The sequence below is a fragment of the Labeo rohita genome, chromosome 3 (assembly GCF_022985175.1).
Source record: "Labeo rohita strain BAU-BD-2019 chromosome 3, IGBB_LRoh.1.0, whole genome shotgun sequence".
Classification (NCBI taxonomy): domain Eukaryota; kingdom Metazoa; phylum Chordata; class Actinopteri; order Cypriniformes; family Cyprinidae; genus Labeo; species Labeo rohita.
In genome coordinates, this window is record NC_066871.1 from 6,579,265 (window position 1) to 6,597,550 (window position 18,286).

The 18,286-nt window shown below is 38.6% G+C and overlaps 2 protein-coding genes across 4 annotated transcripts; both read right to left on the reverse strand.

Annotated features, from left to right (window-relative positions):
- Window positions 1-18: 18 nt before the first annotated feature.
- si:dkey-210j14.3 (zinc finger protein 33B) lies at window positions 19-4,618 on the reverse strand. The gene is made up of 4 exons (XM_051106345.1): window positions 4,163-4,618; window positions 1,542-1,672; window positions 1,339-1,450; window positions 19-1,263 (listed from the first exon to the last, which is right to left on the reverse strand). Exons 1-4 carry the CDS (start codon window positions 4,413-4,415, stop codon window positions 722-724), a joined length of 1,038 nt encoding a protein of 345 aa, XP_050962302.1. The 5' UTR covers window positions 4,416-4,618; the 3' UTR covers window positions 19-721.
- A 728-nt stretch (window positions 4,619-5,346) lies between these two features.
- zgc:113210 (uncharacterized protein LOC541387 homolog) lies at window positions 5,347-16,992 on the reverse strand. Of its 3 annotated transcripts, XM_051106319.1 has the most exons (10): window positions 16,850-16,989; window positions 16,408-16,751; window positions 16,135-16,268; window positions 15,924-16,035; window positions 14,749-14,943; window positions 8,571-9,583; window positions 8,406-8,475; window positions 8,160-8,334; window positions 6,696-6,858; window positions 5,347-5,529 (listed from the first exon to the last, which is right to left on the reverse strand). In XM_051106319.1, the coding sequence occupies exons 2-9, from the start codon at window positions 16,667-16,669 to the stop codon at window positions 6,696-6,698; spliced, it is 2,124 nt and encodes a 707-aa protein (XP_050962276.1). In that variant the 5' UTR covers window positions 16,670-16,751; window positions 16,850-16,989; the 3' UTR covers window positions 5,347-5,529. The 3 variants fall into 3 exon arrangements, with proteins under 3 accessions (XP_050962276.1, XP_050962277.1, XP_050962275.1); XM_051106320.1 differs by having other exon boundaries at window positions 16,135-16,265; window positions 16,408-16,992; XM_051106318.1 differs by having other exon boundaries at window positions 16,408-16,992.
- Window positions 16,993-18,286: the final 1,294 nt, after the last annotated feature.

Consider the following 18,286-nt stretch of genomic DNA (forward strand, 5'->3'; position numbering starts at 1 on the left):
CATTTTGTATGATCCCTCTTATTTTGGTTAAATAATGAACATTTTGCAGATTCTGCAAGGTGTATGTAAACTTTTGACCTTAAATGTAAATGAAAAAAATCTCAATCATCCCAAACTTTTAAATGATAATGTTTGTGTATATATATAGTCTAGATATAAAAGACCACCAGAGGTAAACACATCACTAAATTAAGGCTTTAGCCTAAAGATTTTTTTGTGAATATGGTCCCTGTTTTTTTAAAACATTATCATAATGCTACATTAGTTTTGGGCCATTAGTGTAAAGCGACCAGTAACAGTACTTGATCTTTACAGATCTTTCCGGAAACTGTAATTTCAGTAGTTTGTAGTACGTTCGATGCTTCTAGAAGTTTGATTTGTTCAAGTTCAGATGTCAACTAGATTGCATGTGTAAGCAAAAAACAGTTACTATGTGTATTTTCAACCATGCTGAATAAAAAAGTGGTTTGCATGATTTCACTCACTTTGTCAAGTTTATTAAAGCATGTTTTTTTTATCCCTCTGTTTCGAATGAATATACATATCTACATGGTCCTAAATGAAGTTGAAGTCAATGCACAGATGCTTCTGTATAACACGATCCAAACACTGTTGAACGACTAACATGGACATACTTACAATTTCTTAATGGTTCATATTGCCGAGTAATGCGCACTCTGCTGTAACAGCAACTTTGATACAGATCAACTTCAGTAATAGTCTAACTGAAGCACTGGTGTGTATTGAAGCCCTGTTTGTACGCGTAGCTTTTACCACACTCGGAGCAGCTATATGGCTTTTCTCCAGTGTGGCTTCGGAGGTGTACGTTCAGAGAGCTCTTTTGAGCAAAGCTCTTTCCACACTCCATGCACGAGTACGGCCTCTCGCCAGAATGAGTACGCTGGTGTATTCTGAGGTACGTTTTTTGAGCAAATCTTTTACCGCAAACTGTACAGGCGAAAGGTTTTTCTCCGGAGTGTGTTCGCATGTGTGCTTTCAGATAGGTTAGTTTGTTGAAAGTTCTTTGACAGAATACACACTCAAACCTCTTTTCTTCTGAAGTACTTGTGTGGTTGTGTGTGCTATGGAAAGTTTGCTCTGTTGTACTGTCTCCATGTGTAGAGATCGTTCCCTCAAGAGGTTGTTCCTCAGCTTGTGTCTGCTGTACGTTCGCTTGGACTTGGTCATCTGAAGGTACGGTGTATGTGATAAAATCATCAGAGCTTTGGGCGACACATCTTTCATCACTGGGCATTGCAGGTCCTGTAATTCATTAATGACACATTAAAATGCAAATATAACAGTTAACAGCAAGTTCTCAAAGTTCACATCACAAACCTCTCAAACTGCAACTTTCATCTTCCTCAGAGTTATTTTTCCCAGAGCAGTCTTCGAATGTCTCCTCCTTAATCATGATCATATCTGGTTCTTCATCCAGCAGATCCACTGGCTGAAGGACAGAAAGTAAAAGTGAGAACTACAGTAGTTAACTGTATGCTGACATTGCTTCATGTATATTAAGAGCAGTATGTGAGACCAACCTCTTCTGCGATGGATGCAGAGTCCATATGTGTGTCCTCCTGCTCACCAATATTTGGCTCCCCATGTCTCCAGAGGTTCATGCACCATTCCTTACCGAAGACACTGTCGATTGTGGGACGACGTCCGGTCTCTGTAAGACACGCCTAGTTTTTGGTTACGTCATAACGCAAGAGAGACATACGTGGTGTAATTTTATTGACCTTGTCTTTACGACGCGCCATCAATCGGCCATATTGACAGCACTGAATGTAAACAATGCCACTGAACTGAACAGAACTTGCACATTTTGCTGATTACTGCTGCTGAAAATGCTCAGTTATTGCCATATTTTGGGCTGTACTAATCGGTCAGACCAGGAAAAACACTCGGAGTACTATAGACTGCCAAAAGTTACAACAAACCAAGGAAAAGAGGAACAAAAGACGTTTGAGTTTGGCCAAACTAAACCAGGATTTCCAGGGCAAGAATCTTGACAACATTCATTTTTGTTCTTATCATTTCCAAACATGTAGGTGAAATATTAGGCTACTATCTTAATACTGCTAGTACGTATCTTTACCACCTATTAACTTTAGTTTGTCAAACTAATGCGCTCTTTCCTGCTGACTAGGTCCTTCTCTATATGATTTAGCAGCATCCACACATTTTTTCATAGTTTAAACAGCATAAATTAGCTGAACAATGTATTCAGTAGTACTTTAAATGTGCAATCAATGCTGTAGTTTACATTCGAGGGTCGCCAGTATGGCTGCACATCCGGGTAACTGACCAAACCGTGAGGTAAATGCAAACCCCCTGTCAATTTCCTGCAGAGTTTAGCTCCAACTTTTATCAAACTCACCTGCCTGTAACTTTCTAGTTATCCTACAGATTGTAAATAGCTTGTTCAGGTGTGTTTGATTAATGTTAGAGTTAAAGAGTTAGAAAAGGGGACCTTCAGAACCCCCGAATTAGACACTATCCTGGTGAAAAAAACAGCATATGCTGGAAGGTATGTTTTGATGCTGGTTTAAGATGATCCTTTGCTGGTTTATGCTGGTCCTTAGCTGGTTTAAGATGATCCTTTGCTGGTTTATGCTGATCCTTAGCTGGTTTAAGCTGGTCTTTTGCTGGTTTATGCTGGTCCTTAGCTGGTTTAAGCTGGTCTTTTGCTGGTTTATGCTGGTCCTTAGCTGGTTTAAGCTGATCCTTTGCTGGTTTATGCTGGTCCTTTGCTGGTTTATGCTGGTCCTTAGCTGGTTTAAGATGATCCTTTGCTGGATTATGCTGGTCCTTAGCTGGTTTAAGATGATCCTTTGCTGGTTTATGCTGGTCCTTTGCTGGTTTATGCTGGTCCTTAGCTGGTTTAAGATGGTCTTTTGCTGGATTATGTTGGTCCTTAGCTGGTTTAAGATGATCCTTTGCTGGTTTATGCTGGTCCTTTGCTGGTTTATGCTGGTCCTTAGCTGGTTTAAGATGGTCTTTTGCTGGTTTATGCTGGTCCTTAGCTGGTTTAAGCTGATCCTTTGCTGGTTTATGCTGGTCCTTTGCTGGTTTATGCTGGTCCTTAGCTGGTTTAAGATGATCCTTTGCTGGATTATGCTGGTCCTTAGCTGGTTTAAGATGATCCTTTGCTGGTTTATGCTGGTCCTTTGCTGGTTTATGCTGGTCCTTAGCTGGTTTAAGATGGTCTTTTGCTGGATTATGTTGGTCCTTAGCTGGTTTAAGATGATCCTTTGCTGGTTTATGCTGGTCCTTTGCTGGTTTATGCTGGTCTTTTGCTGGTTTAAGATGGTCTTTTGCTGGTTTAAGATGGTCCTTAGCTGGTTTATGCTGGTCCTTAGCTGGTTTATGCTGGTTCTTAGCTGGTTTAAGTTGGTCCTTAGCTGGTTTATGCTGGTCCTTGACCAGCAACATGACCAGCATAAACCAGCAAAGAACCATCTTAAACCAGCATCAAAACATACCTACCAGCATATGCTGGTTTTTCACCAGGGTAAGATGTCAGGGTTTTTATATGGGATTAATAGAAAAGAAATATAAAAACAGACTGGGAAAGTTGTCTTCTAAGAAACTGACGACTAGGTAACTGGATTTAGCCTAGTAATAAACACGCGTTTTGTTTGTGAACGAGGTGAATGAACAAAACATCTTAGGAACAAACCGAACCAACTCGTTTCTGCAGACACAACAAAGAGAGGCGGAATAACTAACATTAACTTAAAAATATAACTTACATGTTCAGTATTTTAATAGATATGAATGTATATTTAGTTTTAATATCCTAATAAAACTTTTTTGGTCATTAATGACTCGGTGGGTTTTTCAGTGAATCAACTAAGTGAATGATTCTTTGACTCGATCATAGTCATAACAGACAAAGACAGTCAGTTGTCTCCACCTACTGATGTAACGATGTATCCTAAAGAAATACTGAACGAATTCATTGTGGTGAATGGACTCAAAAGATTCCGGTATTTTAGATGAACTGCTATTTACTACAGAAACATATTCTCCCTGAAGAAAGGTTAAAGTCTTATTCAAGGGCACAATGATGATATGAGGACCGCCCACTGCAGGCACTGAACCTACAGCTTAAATCAAAACGGAGTCATTTAATCGTGCATAATAAGTAAATTACCTGTAAGCCCCGGATGGTTAAATGGAGCCTCTGTCCCGTTCATCTTCCCAGCGCTTTTCCGTGCAGACTGAAGTTCGTTCTCCAGAAAATGGCATTTCTTTTTCAGAGATTCGTTTTCGTTTGTACATCGTGAAATCTCTAAGCGCAGCAACAAAGAATTCTCCTCGAAAAGTTTGCCTATTTCAACCACAGCTGTTTTCGCCAGCATTTCCATGATGGATGTTAACTGCGTCTGAAAATCAGCAGTATTCATGATGTCCGTCGCTCACGGGACCATTTATCAGTGATGTTTATTGTAAACAAACCGTCCTTCGCTCTGACAGCCACCGCTATAGTCTCTATGCACAGCTGCTTTTATATTCTTAACACGCAACGACGCTGTTTTCCGTTTATTTCTGAGGATAGAATCGTAGCATATCTAGCATTTTGGAGAATAGGATCATGGGATGAATTACCGTAAACCACCTTGTAGTGAGCTCGCATGAATTAAACGTTTTGATTGGTCGCATCCAAAACGGCTCTAGCCAATAGTACCTTGGCAACTGTTGCTATGAAAGCCCTGTGTATTTATGTGAATGTTCCGATTGGACTTTTACCAAAAATAACATTAAAAAAATGTTTTTGCTGGCGCACTCTGAGATGAAGCGCTTTTGTATAAAACTTGATACTCCAGCTCATGTCAAACAAGCCCACCTCATCTCTACTTGATATTCTGATTCCTAGAGTTGACATGACTCCCTTTGTTCAAGGTAAGTCTGTAGACATTCACCCAATTTATCATATGTCAGGCAAATATTAAGTTCAAGTTTTAGGAAATATCACACCTCTCCTCAAATTCACAATACTGAGGAACAACACATTAGGGTTCAAATTAGGCTGGGTCCTTGCGCAGAACATCTTCCATGGGTTTGTCTCTGTACATTTAATTGTACTTGGTCATCCAAAGGTACACTGTTAAGACTTTTTCATTTTTACCAGCAGTTTAGTGTAATTACAGCACTGTTTTAATTACATATTTAGAGTAAACAACATACAACAAATCTTCTGTAATCTACTTGTGTTTTTTGTATCACTAGTTTATAGTGTCAGTGTAGTAATTTCATCCTATTAATCATATTATTACAAACACATTAGTTGACACTTTTTTTTTTATTGTTGCATGAATTACTTAAATGAATGTAATAAAATATTTAATACAAACATTCCAGCAACATTCAAATAGAACAGTACAAGTAAAAAAAAAAAAAAAAAAAAAAGTATCTTAAGGTATCACAAGGTAAAAAAAAATTGTTGCACAAATAGTAACCCTTCGTCGTCAAAGTAGTAGTAGTATTAGAATTCAGTGCAGGGCCAGGGTGAAGACAATCCTGAAACACATAAAAAAAAAAAAATTTGATTAATGTTACTGATTACCCCTCATATCCCCAAGTCACATTTAGAGGAACAGTTCACCCAAAAATTAACATTTTACCCCCATTTCGTTCTAAACCCGTGTAAGTTTGAACATAAAATAAGTTTTTTAGAATTTTCAAGAACCAAACAGTTGTTGGTCCCCATTAAAGGAGAAGTCCACTTCCAAAACAAAGATTCACATATAATGTACACACCCCCTTGTCATCCAAGATGTTCATGTCTTTCTTCCTTCAGTCATAAAGAAATAGTTTTTTGAGGAAAACATTTCTGCATTTTTCTCCATATAATGGACTGATATGGTGCCCCGATTTTGAACTTCCAAAACGCAGTTTAAATGCGGCTTCAAACGCTCGTCTTGTCTTGCTCTCCCTGAACTCTGTGTATTCTGACTCAAGACAGTTAGGGTATGTCGAAAAACTCCAATCGTATTTTCTCCCTCAACTTCAAAAATCATTTAGAAATCATCCTACATCGCTGCAGAAGTACCGACCCAGTGTTTGCAAAGTGAACATGCAAAGATGATCAAACACCTATAACAAAAAAGGTAAAACAGCGATATAGGATGATTTTGAAGTTGAGAGAGAACATGAGATGGGAGTTTTTTGACGTACCCTAACTGTCATGAACAGGGGAAAAAAACTGTCCAGGCAGAGTAAGAGAAGATGAGCATTTGGCATTAGAAAGTATATAAATTGTACTTTTTTTTATTAAAATAACCGTCCTTACACTATAGATAAGACCCTTCTTTCTCAACTGGGATCTTTAACAACCGCATTTGGGATCAGGGCACCATAGCAGTCCATTATATGGAGAAAAATGCTAATATGCTTTCCTCAACAAAAAAAAATATTTCTTAACGACTGAAGAAAGACAGACATGAACATCTTGGATGACAAGGGGGCGAGTAAATTATTTGTAAATTATTGTTCTGCAAGTGGACTTCTCCTTTAACTTCCATAGTAGGGAAAGAAATACTATGGAAGTGATGACAATTTTTATTTTTTGGGTGAACTGTCCTGTTTAACTGTTTAATCACATACATTTAATAACAAAAGACAAGTTTTACTTAAATATTCTATACAAAGATCATTTTCAACTTCATAAAACTACTCGCACTTACTTAACTTGTTGTTTTCCACTCAAATTCTGAAAGCCTTTGCATAAATGTAGCCACACGGGTATTAAAGTTTTGGGGTTTCCTTTGGACAGCTGAACCAGTCCTTCGGCTTGTACCTGATTTTGAAGTGCATTTAGTCCCCTCAGGATTAATCCGTACAAAGAACCTAAAGAACAGTACATACATTTTTAAACAAAACATCAATTTCGTCAGTCACTGAAAGACAGTTTAAGGCCCTGTCCACACAAACACTGATATTTTCAAAACCGCAGTTTCTTCTATACGGTTTTCGCTGTTTGTCTACACGCAAATGCAGTATCAGGTCACTGAAACAGAACCTTTTTAAAAACTCCTGCCAGGGTGAGGATTTTCAGAAACTGTAGTTGCAGCATTGTTGTGTAGCCCATAAAAACTTTGATTTTTAGCTTGTGATGTTGGAGAGCACGCTTCTTTCAGGCTTCCGATTGGCCAACACAGCTTTCGGTTAGGGTTATATTGCAACTTGGTTATATTGCAGTTGGTTTGGCATGCTCTTGATAGTGTTTCATAGCGTTTTTGCATTTTTCATGCTATTTTTAAATCGCAACACAATTTGGAAAATAAAATTCTGATACGATGACCAAAGCTACAGATTACAGGTGGCAAAGGATATAAGCGTAGGCTTAAACCAAATGCCGAACTATTAAATTTTTCCCACAAGGAGTCTACACACCCCCGGATATCATCTAGCGTTCCTTGTCTCTTGACGTTTATAAGATCTTTCAGTAGCTGTGCTCTACTAAAAGCCTCAAAGGCATCAGGGCTAAAGTGCAGAGAACAAAGACGCGGGTCTTTAAGATGTTTTATCCATTTGCAAGCATCTTCCCATTCTTTTCTCCTCTTTTCATCACTAGGAAAGCAGTGAAGACTTGCGTCGCTTCTCTTGCCCTTTGACTAAAAATTACAACCAAAACCCGCACAATGTAGAATCGCATCAGTATTTTATTTTCCAAGTTGTGTTGTGATAAAATAGTGAAAGGAAGCATCAGTAGCTCACAGAGTGCAACCATTTTATGTCATTGAAATAACGGCGCAGTCCATAGTCCAAAACAATTGAAAAAAATCTTTCATGGGTTTTCTACTACGTTTTAGTATGAGACATCATTTACGTTGTATTAAGCCATACAAGTCTTTATACCCAGGGTTCACTTTAAATGATTATATTACAAAGTGCTGCAAGTCAGTTTACTTAGTGTTAAAAGCATAAAATAGTGGTGAATGAAAATAAAACTAGTGGTATAATTTATCAACACAAACCAATAAGCTTAATTGTTAGTTACAGTATATAGTTACTCACCATGAATTTGCATCCACAAACTATTTTACTACCATAAGCTAAAGCATTTCTGAACCAAAAGAGACTGAAGTAAAATATCAAAAGAAAGGGAGTAAGATTAAAAGAACAAGACGAGTGTCTTCAACACTCACCTCTGAATGAGCTCCAAGGTGGCGCTGGCTGACTCCTGGTACTCAATATTAAAAACATAGAAGCACCCAAAGAACACAGACAATGCGGCTGCAAAGTCCAGCTGGTCTTCTATAGAATGTGTTACTCTGCCCTCAATACTGATAAACCACTTGGATGAAGTCAGCAACGTCTCACCTGAAATATGAAGAATCACTGTAAACACGTCCAAGTACAAAACTAACATTTGTAGTATAGCAATGTCTTACCGAGCATGATGAGCCGAGGTGTCGCCGGTAAGCTAATTTCATTTTCGATGGAACTCTTGGTAGAGTTTTCCTTGAAAGCAGAACATAAGAACACATTAACGCTCAAGCTTTCTCAAAACCCCCTTCCAAACTTTAGAGGAACGGTTACATTTCATAGTTACTGACATCTGCTAAGATGAACACTGCGTTGTCCTTTTCCTTAAAGTACTTCATCATTAACAAGATGGCTGACATGGCAATTCTGTTGTTATCTGTTGCATTGGCTTCGTCGATCTCGCTTAGCATGCTCTGGATCTCTTCATTCCACTTCAGTCTCTGTCTACTGAAATAGTTCAGTATTCTCTTGGATTTAACAAGAAGAGTTTCGCTGAAGCGGCTTCTGATGTCAATCCCAGTCAGGATTTTGAAGTGCCTGCAAAGGCCTCTTTCGGTGAACAGGAACGGCCAATGCCCCTCAATCTCACTGATGGTAGGAGGGGGGCATGAGTTGATCATGTGGCGCTGGTAAACATACGTCTGCTGCATTAAGTCGTCTACGTTGGGCAACTCGGCAGCCTTTGGGCCTGCGGACTGAAAAATCTCTGCTGCAACCTTTCTCTTCATTTCTAGAGACTCTGCCGTCTCTCCTTCTGGGATGGAAGAAGGCTGCCAATTGATGCATCCGTAACTGTCCACTTTACATCTGACTTTTGTCCTCAAGAAGTTGTCCTGTTGTCCAGGTCTTTTTGCCGATGGTCTTCTAGGTCGACGAATCCTGTGTTCCATAACATCCCTATTCACATGTTCTACCCTAGTTTTTAGTTGTCTTTGCAAGCAACTGAAGCCATTTCCTAGTTGTTCTCCTTCCTCAGAAATGTCCCCGAATGTCAGGGGATATGCAGACACGATGTTTCGTGCCACTTCCCCACAGGCGGCTAAGTTTGGGTTTGGACAGTGGGCTTGCATGGCTGCCACAACGATCCTAACAAACTCCCTTCTCGGTCCTGGTCGAGCCCTTTCTCCGGTGGACGTTGCCTGAACGAGAGCTGCTGGCATGCGGTTCCAAGGAACCTGGAAATTTCTAACCCAGTTGGACTTGATGAAGGAAGGAATGAAGGACTGTTCAGGAAGGGACTCGTTTGAGGATAATGGAGTGAGCGTCATCTCGTTAGGCGTTCTATCCAGTTGTCCACTGGATTCTTGGGGGTGGGGGGGAATCATGAAAAGAGATAGAGAAATTGAAATATGTTGAAGGGCCAACAAAGTACCTTCTTCAGAGGCCTTAACCATCATTTCTCAGTAAATCTTTGCTATACTGCACTGGGTTCACAACAATCTTGTTCTAATGTGAATGAATTGAGAATGCTAGTTTGCAAGGTTAGTCATTTTCTATAAAATACACTCAAAGCATCTCTATTTAAGAGATGCCTTTCCTTTAGAGCCTTTCGTCTGTCTCAGCAAACATATGACGCTCTCTGAAGACACACTCTCACCTGAAAGCATGCAACAAGATCCTCAAGCAATGCCAAGTGTGGAATCCTTTCATGTCTTTCCTAACCCGTAAGACCTTTGTTCGTCTTCAGAACAAATTAAGATATATTTTATAAAATCTAAGAACTCTCTGACCCTCCATAGACCGAATGAGCTCTGCAAAAATCATGTCCCGATCGAATCCCGCCTCGCGGACCCCCCCCACCCCTCTTTTCTCTCCCACTCGCTTCCTGTCCTATCTCCACTGTCCTATCAAAGAAAACCTGCAAAATCTCTTTAAAACCATTTCAAACACTTTCCAGATTACAGACCTATGTATATCATTGCTTTTATGAAATATCAATATCTATAACACATTTATAGCACCAACCAGAGTATGTGATTTTTGTGTATGTGTGGTTTTGATTGTTTCTACATTGTACCATGAATTTAGAATATACTTGTAAATTAAAGCTATTGATGAATCATGATTTTGTTTGTGAAAAGTTTTGTACACAGACGTCACGCACAAATTTGTGCATGCACAGCGAGACCCATTGTTTTATTTGCTTTGAATTCTAAATACTGCTCTTAAACTTTGGTGTTTAAATAGACTAGCTTTCAAGAAAATACACATGTGGCCTTTGAAAACCTGTGAAAAAGATCTTATAATTTCATGCAATGTCACGCAATGTTAGGCAGCATGGTATGTCTGTGTTAGAAAAGATGTTCTGAAATGCAAATATCCAAGGACATCATTTCTAACTCAATCAAAGCTGTATGTTGTCTGTCACAAAAGCAATTAGGGGTTTTGAATGAATAAACAATGTCAGTTAGGGTAATGGTGGAACATGAAAAGCTAATTATTTCAGCAATAAATGTGGAAATAGCACAATTAGAAAACTGGAGACAAAATTAATATATTTGAATAGACATTTTATTTTTTTTTTTACAGCTCCAACCCAAAACCAAATTTTAAAATCCATTAACAAAAGATTCAAAATGTCACTAGATTTATTAATTCTAAATTTCCCAAATATGGTAATATGTACAGCAGGCTGTGTTTACATTGTTAACTGTGAATTTACCACTATAAAATGCAAGATTCAATATTTGATACTTTAATCTGATGAAAATAGTAATAATATTCTGAAACAAATTCAATGATAAACGCTACTTTGTACTCCTACTACAGTGAACACTACCCATTTTAGTTTTAGTACGTGTAGTAATTCTACACATTTAGGTCTTGTTTACACCTGACATAAAAGCCTGGAATACACTATACGATTTTTGCTGAGAAGCTGACGCTAGTTGCCGAAAGTCAGAGCCAGTTGGCAGATTTGAGTTGACATAGTCTATAGAAATAGTGTAGTGTATGATGATCACAGGCCCTTGTTTACATTAGTGCGTTTTCGTTTTAAAACGGTGTTTCAAAATGAAAATGATCCTAGTCTACACAGGCATTTTCACTGCATTTCAGAAACTATTTCTGTCCACACTACACAACTGAAAACGTACGTCATGACCATCCATGCAAGTACAGCCATAGATATGTACAGGCAGATGCCCTATTATTTACACGGTGCACACATCTACGTGCTTGGAGTGGTTGAATGGGGCATCTACCTATACAAATCTATGGGTACAACAATAAGCATGATGTTGTTTACACGATTGCAAAAGATACACAGAGCGAATGTGGGCAGCCATGCCGTCCTTTTTCAAAAGTCTCCACTTTGGTCCATTTACACTAAAACAAAATCCTGGAGTTTTCAAAACGGAGTCTGCAGTGTTTTCGAAAGGCGAAAATGCCAAATAGCAAAAGTTATGCGTTTTGAAATTAAAATGTACTAGTGTAAACGTAGCATCAGACTATATTATTTTCACAGCGTTTGTTTTGATCGGAACAACTTTTAAAGTCTGTTAGTGTACGATCCTCATTCATGTAGTGTATGATGGCCAGTTTTCCTTTGTCACTATTTACAAAGTCAGTAAGTATATGATGCCTTGTGTTTTAAAAATCTGGATTTAAATGCATTGTACCTGATCACAATTGGACAACAAATACTGGTGGTAACAAGGACTGAAACCACAACATGGGTCCACATTTGCAATTTACTGGACATTGTTAGAGTCAAATGGTTGGAAATGGACATGTTTTGAGACATGTAAATTAGTTATTGGGGCCCAGAGCTATTAGGGGGCACACAACATTCCCTCCAAAAGGTACTGTACAGGCGTTCCAGAAAACCTAGCGACATCACTAGGTTAAAATAAAAGTAATGGTGAATTTTATAGCTATAACCTAAAACATAGTGGGCTACTGCATTGTGCAAAGTCTTTAAAAAAGTGGGAAAGTGAGTCGTCTGGTACGGAGAAGTTCATTAAGCCGATCCTTTATCATCTTCCAGTCACAGGGTGTAAGGTTAGGAAATTTCCGGCGAACCACTTCTGCTATTGCTTTGCGCAGGTTGTTAGGTAGTGCATTTTTTCCTCGGGAGCCATCATAGTTAACAGTACCCGACCATTCCCTGTAAACTTCATGTGGTACTAGACTTTTAAACAGAAGCACAGCAAAGCGCTCTGGCCTTGGTCTTCCGTCTTTTCCAGCTGATTCAAGGTAGAGTTTTTTCTCTTTCTTCATGGAAACTGGATTTAAACACACGTCAGGTACAATCACCCCCTGATGACTAGACTGGTAAACACGATGCCGGGACCTTGAAGTGTTTTGAGTTTCTGGCAGTTTCAAATCAAACGGGGACATCACTGAAGAGCACTGGGATGAAGTGTTTGATGGAGAAGAAACTGTTGATGTCACAAACTTAGATGTTTGATCAGATGTTGAAATCACAGTTTGTGAGCTGCAAGGTTCAGATTTAATTTTCTTGAATGACTTCTGGTAAAAAGTGCGGGCCATTGAAGATGAAGACGCTGCAGACACGACACCTGAAACAACATACATCTTATTTTGTTCTAAATACAAACCAAATTAATGGCCATAAAATGCACTTCAAATTCATCTCAAATGGGGATTAAGATTCTCAAAAAAGCTTTTGATTTAGGGGCTGTTTACACGCAGTTTCAACCAAAAATTGTAAACTTTTTATGCATTTTACCTCTTCTTTTGCTGAAAATGCATAATTTTGAAAACGGGTTTCAAAGTGCAAGTTTTTGAAAATGCCACAGTTATCGTTTCCGTGTAAACACCCAATATGGGAATCTTTGAAAACGGTAACAATGCGTGTGCGTAGTACGTTAGGTATGTAGACATGCGTAGTACGTGTCTATTTTACTTCCCTACAGGTTCTGTTTACTAACAAGATGACAGCGCCAACTACTCCTGCCATACGCAACACAGCGTTTTTGGCAGTTTTTGCGGATGTGTCATTTTGAAATTTGAAATGAAATCATTTTGAAAACGTTGTGTTTACGTGAAACTATTTAAAAACGCAAGGGAAAAAACTTTCGTTTTGACTACATCGTTATTGTATAATCTTAGCCTTAGTGTCAGCTTATATAGATACAAAAACAACATATTTTATTAAGTATAATCATTATTATGATCATGATATAATACTACCATATCTTCATGGTTAATGTAGATACAAATGTAATGTTTCAAACAGAAGATAACAGAAGTTATTTTATATGTTTGATTTAGGTGTGCTTTAAAGTCCTTGCACACTGAGTCTGGAATTTTCCTATTCCTCAAAATTTGTCACGCACAGAACGTCACAGTGGCTCTCAACTGTCAAAAGACCTTTTAAAATGCTCGCTACAAAAAAAATAAAAATAAAAATCGAACCCAATCCAAACTTTTTTATGACAGTTGAAAGTTTCGGAGGCAGTGATTGACACAATGCAATATCGTATTTATTTTTTAACGCCTGAATATTTCTGGCTCAGTGTGCAATGACCATTACATTCCATTCAGCAAGGTTTTAAAGCCTTGTTTTAACGCATTGGTCCTTTAGCTGGCCCTTTGTTGCTATCAAAAACACAGATTAGCACATACAATGCAAAACATTGTGGTTTTGGACCATTTGACTCCTACGTTTAGCACTGACCACTTATGATTGATCACCCAAGGTGCATCTTAATAGCAGATGCAAATGGGGTGAGATTTGGCAAATCGAACATTCAAACTGCACAAAACAATGCTCAGACGACATTGCACAACCCCATTATCCCCTTTCACACATACAGTTTTTACTTGTAAATTACTGGTAAAATCCCCTTTAAGAGATCATGTGTGAACAGGACAATTTTAATTTACCAGTATAAGAAGCTGTAACATTACCAGTAAATTACCAGTAATGTGGTCTGTGTGAACGCAGAACATGATTACCAGTATGAGCGTGTACGTGTTCAGAACGCACTGACCTACGATGTCTGCGGTCAACGATGTCACAATTTACCGATATTTTGAAATTGATGTGTGAATGGTGCTTTACCGGTAAAAAAAAATGGAACGTCAGTGCCTGTGTGAACAGCGCATTTTACTAGTCATTCTAGTAATTTTACAGCAATTTACTGGTATTACTGTGTGTGAAAGGGGCTAATGACACACCAGCCCCAATTCTGTGACAAAGACCTAAGATATGCACCTGTAAGAGTTTGTTTTACAAAACAAAAATGTCTGTCTAACCACTACTGTTGAAGTGAAGAGTGAAGACACCTGAAGAAAAAACACGTTTTCAAAAGCCACATCTGTTGGTTAAGTTCAGTTTCTCAATTAAGTGACCACACGGCCCGTTCTGAGAGAGGTTGACAAACCCTTTTGTGCAAAAGTTGTAATAGTGAACGCTGTGTGAACACCTATTCTTGTGGGAACCAAAGTGAAGTTCAAGACGTTGCAACATCATACAGTGGCCGTAAGTTTGTTTCTTACCTTTTTGTCTGAACGATTTCACAAGTTTTCGACACTGTATTGGCTCCAGAAAGTCCTTAAGATCAGACACCTCTACTAGGGAAAGATCCTCTGTCTTCTCCACACCCACCATTATCGAAAGATGATTGACCACATTTTGAAGTTTGTTTGAGTCCAACTCTGGGAGAATTTTTTTGATTTCCTCTTGGACTGCATCTGCAGGGGGTTGAAAGGAGCACACAATGAGGGTAGGCTGAAACATTAAGGACTAAGCTTAAACCAAATTAAAGTTGTTTAATAATTAGGATTACATTTAAACCATCATGTTGGATTCAATGTTTGAGTTGCATCTGTTATTTCCAATTAATTAAACGCATCACCTGCCACTTGCGTGTTTTTTTTTTTGGATGATATATAACTTTAAGCTACAAAAATGCATAACAAAAAACCCTCTTTCCAGAAATATAATGGTACAGTAATTTACTAGTCATTTGCTAGTTTACATGATAATCAATCATAAAATGCATAGTCTATACAATTACACTGTATGCGTATAGACTGTTTTGATGACACGTCATCAATCCGCCATATTGGCGGCAATGAACGCAATTGTGCTACTGACCCGAACAAAACGTGCATATTTTGCTGATTACTGCTGCTAAAAATCAGCAATTATTGTCATGTTTTGGGCTGTACTAATCGGTCAGACCAGAAAAAAACATTTGGAGTACTATAGACTGCCAAAAGTCGTAACAAATCAAGGAGAAGAGTGCCAAAACTGAGGAACAAAATGCATTTGTGGTTGGCCAAACTGAACCAGAATTTCCAGGGCAAGAATTTTGACAACATTCATGTTTGTTTTTATCATTTCCAGTCAGGTAGGTGACATATTAGGCTAATATCTTAATTAATACTGCGCATCTTTATCACCTATTAACTTTAGTTTGTCTAAATATTACGCCGTTTCCTGCTTACTAAGTCCTTCTCTATACGATTTAGCAGCTTCCACGTGTTTTTCCCGTGGTTTAGACAGGACAACTTATTCAGTAGTACATTAACCGTGCAATCCATGCTGTTGTTTACATCAGGGTAAATGACCAAGTCGTGACGCAAGCGCAAACCCTCTATTTGACCGTACTGGTGATGAAGTGATGACCAACTAATAGTTGTGAACTACAAGTTGTCTCTTTGCATACCTTTCACACTGATATCGTCTTGGTCTTCATCATTTATTTCTGAAGAGCAATCTTCAAATGCCTCCTCCTTGATCATGACCATGTCCGGTTCTTCATCCAGCAAGTTTACTGGCTAAAGTATTGAAAATGTAACAGAGAACTAGTCAGCTGTATTCTGACATTGTTTTTAAAATGACTTCATATGCTTAAAACGGCGTTATGTGAGACCAACCTCTCCAATGATGACTGCAGAGTCCAGATGTGTGTCCTCCTGCTCACCAGCATTTGATTCCTCGTGTCTCCAAAGGTTCATGCACCATTCCTTACCGAACACATTGTCAATTGCGGGACGATGTCCAGTGTCTGCTGAACATGTGGACATTAGGTGGGTATAAAGTCAGAGACACAACGTGGGGACTTAAATCGGCACTTTTTGCATTTTAACATCAGTATGTCTGCAAATGTCGATTTGTGCATGTGAAAAGAGGAACTATTTGAACATTACCTGTAAGTCCCGACTGGCTGGACGGAGCTTCTGTCCCGTTTATCTTTCCAGCGCTTTTCCGTGCAGACTGAAGTTCGTTCTCCAGAAAACTGCATTTCTTTTTCAGAGATTCGTTTTCGCTTGTAAACCGTGTGATCTCTAATCGCAGAGCAGATGCATTCTCCTCGAAAAGTTTGCTTATTTCCACAACCGCCGTTTTCGCCAACGTTTCCATTATGGATGTTAAATGTGTCTGAAATTCGGCGGTATTCATGATGTCCATCTTTTACGGGACACTTTAAAGATATAAACACTCGCCCCTCGTCCCGACAGCTCTATTAACGCCTTGATATAGATGTTTATTTCTACCACAAACAAACAATGGCGTTGTGTTACCTTTGGTGTTTATGTAGATAGAAACAAAGCATAGCGTTTGGCAGAAAAGAATCATGGGATGAATTACCGTAAACCACCGTGTAGTCGTTTCTATTCGATAGTTCAGCCTGAACGCCGTTTTCTCGGTTTACTTTAGGAATGTTTGTTTGGCTGCTCCTAAACAAAACCCTTTTAAAGTCGACATGAAATGGATGAGATTGTGACGTGTTTCCGTGTGAAATTGCTTATCAAATGCAGAAGTTGAGATTTGATGTTCACTGGATTGTGAAAATTGGGTGTTTATCTGCCTTGCATACGTCAAGAGAAGTAAGTCATATCACACAATGAAAATGTAATTTAATTTAAAGATAATGATGTCCAAAAAAATTGTATTGATTAATTATACATGCCCACCTCTCTGATGGGTTTCTTTCATACAACCAATGATTGGATCCATTTTTGTCTGTTTTGCTTTATGTTGACCAACTGAAAAGCTCACATGTACTAGAAGACTATATGAAAAATAATTGCAATACATTGGACAAAAAATAAAGTTTGCTGTTTGCTTATCCGGTCTCAAACATGCTAATTAGATTACTTTATAAATGCACAATAATAAAATCAGTTGAAAATCTAATATGTAATGGTGAGGTCTTCAGAATGTATATAATAATAGTATATAATAAAATGAAACGTTTAATGTGAATTTTAATGTAAGAAGCAAGTGCTTCATATGAAGAATATTAAGGGCCCCAGCACCGGTGGTACAAGGACCCTATTGGAATTGCTCAGTTTCTTCTTCTCCAAAATGAATCACATTTGTGAGGGCTTAAACATGCTTGAAAACTCATGAAACTTGGCACACACACAAAATTGACATCTGATATTGGTTTCAGAAGTGGGCGTGTCAAAATGGCTCAATAGCGCCACCTATAAAATTTGAACTTAGTGCCCCTGGAGCTGCATTTTACATACATTCAGTAGACACATGTAACACACCAATATCTGCAAAAAAGACCTCCGGTACAAAGTCCGAAACCCAACAGGAAGTCTGTTATTTTAAATTTTCTCTGCAAGTTTTGTGCCATTTTTGCTATTTTTGGGTGTTCTTTTTAAAAAAACTCCTCTTAGAGATTTAGTCAGATCAACACCAAATTTGGTCAGTCTAATCTAAAGCCTTTTGTGGTGTTAAATTGCGAAGATCTTAAGTTTTCGTTGAAGTGTCCGTGACGGCCTGACAAAATTCAATGTTTTGCCATGAAAAAGGAAGTTGCTATAACTCCGGCATACAATGTTCGATCTACCCCAAACTTCACATAAGAGTCCTGACCTGAACAGCTCTATATGCCCATATTCAATTATAGTCATAGCGCCACCTACTGGCAATATCAAGTGACATGTTCTATACTGTAACGAATGTTGTGACTCGCGAATAAACGAGGGGAGTGATTCGTTCAGTCGCGCATGCGCAGCATCCTATTAGGGTCTGTACTGGAATTAGTTCACCTGTTTCAAGTCTTCAGGT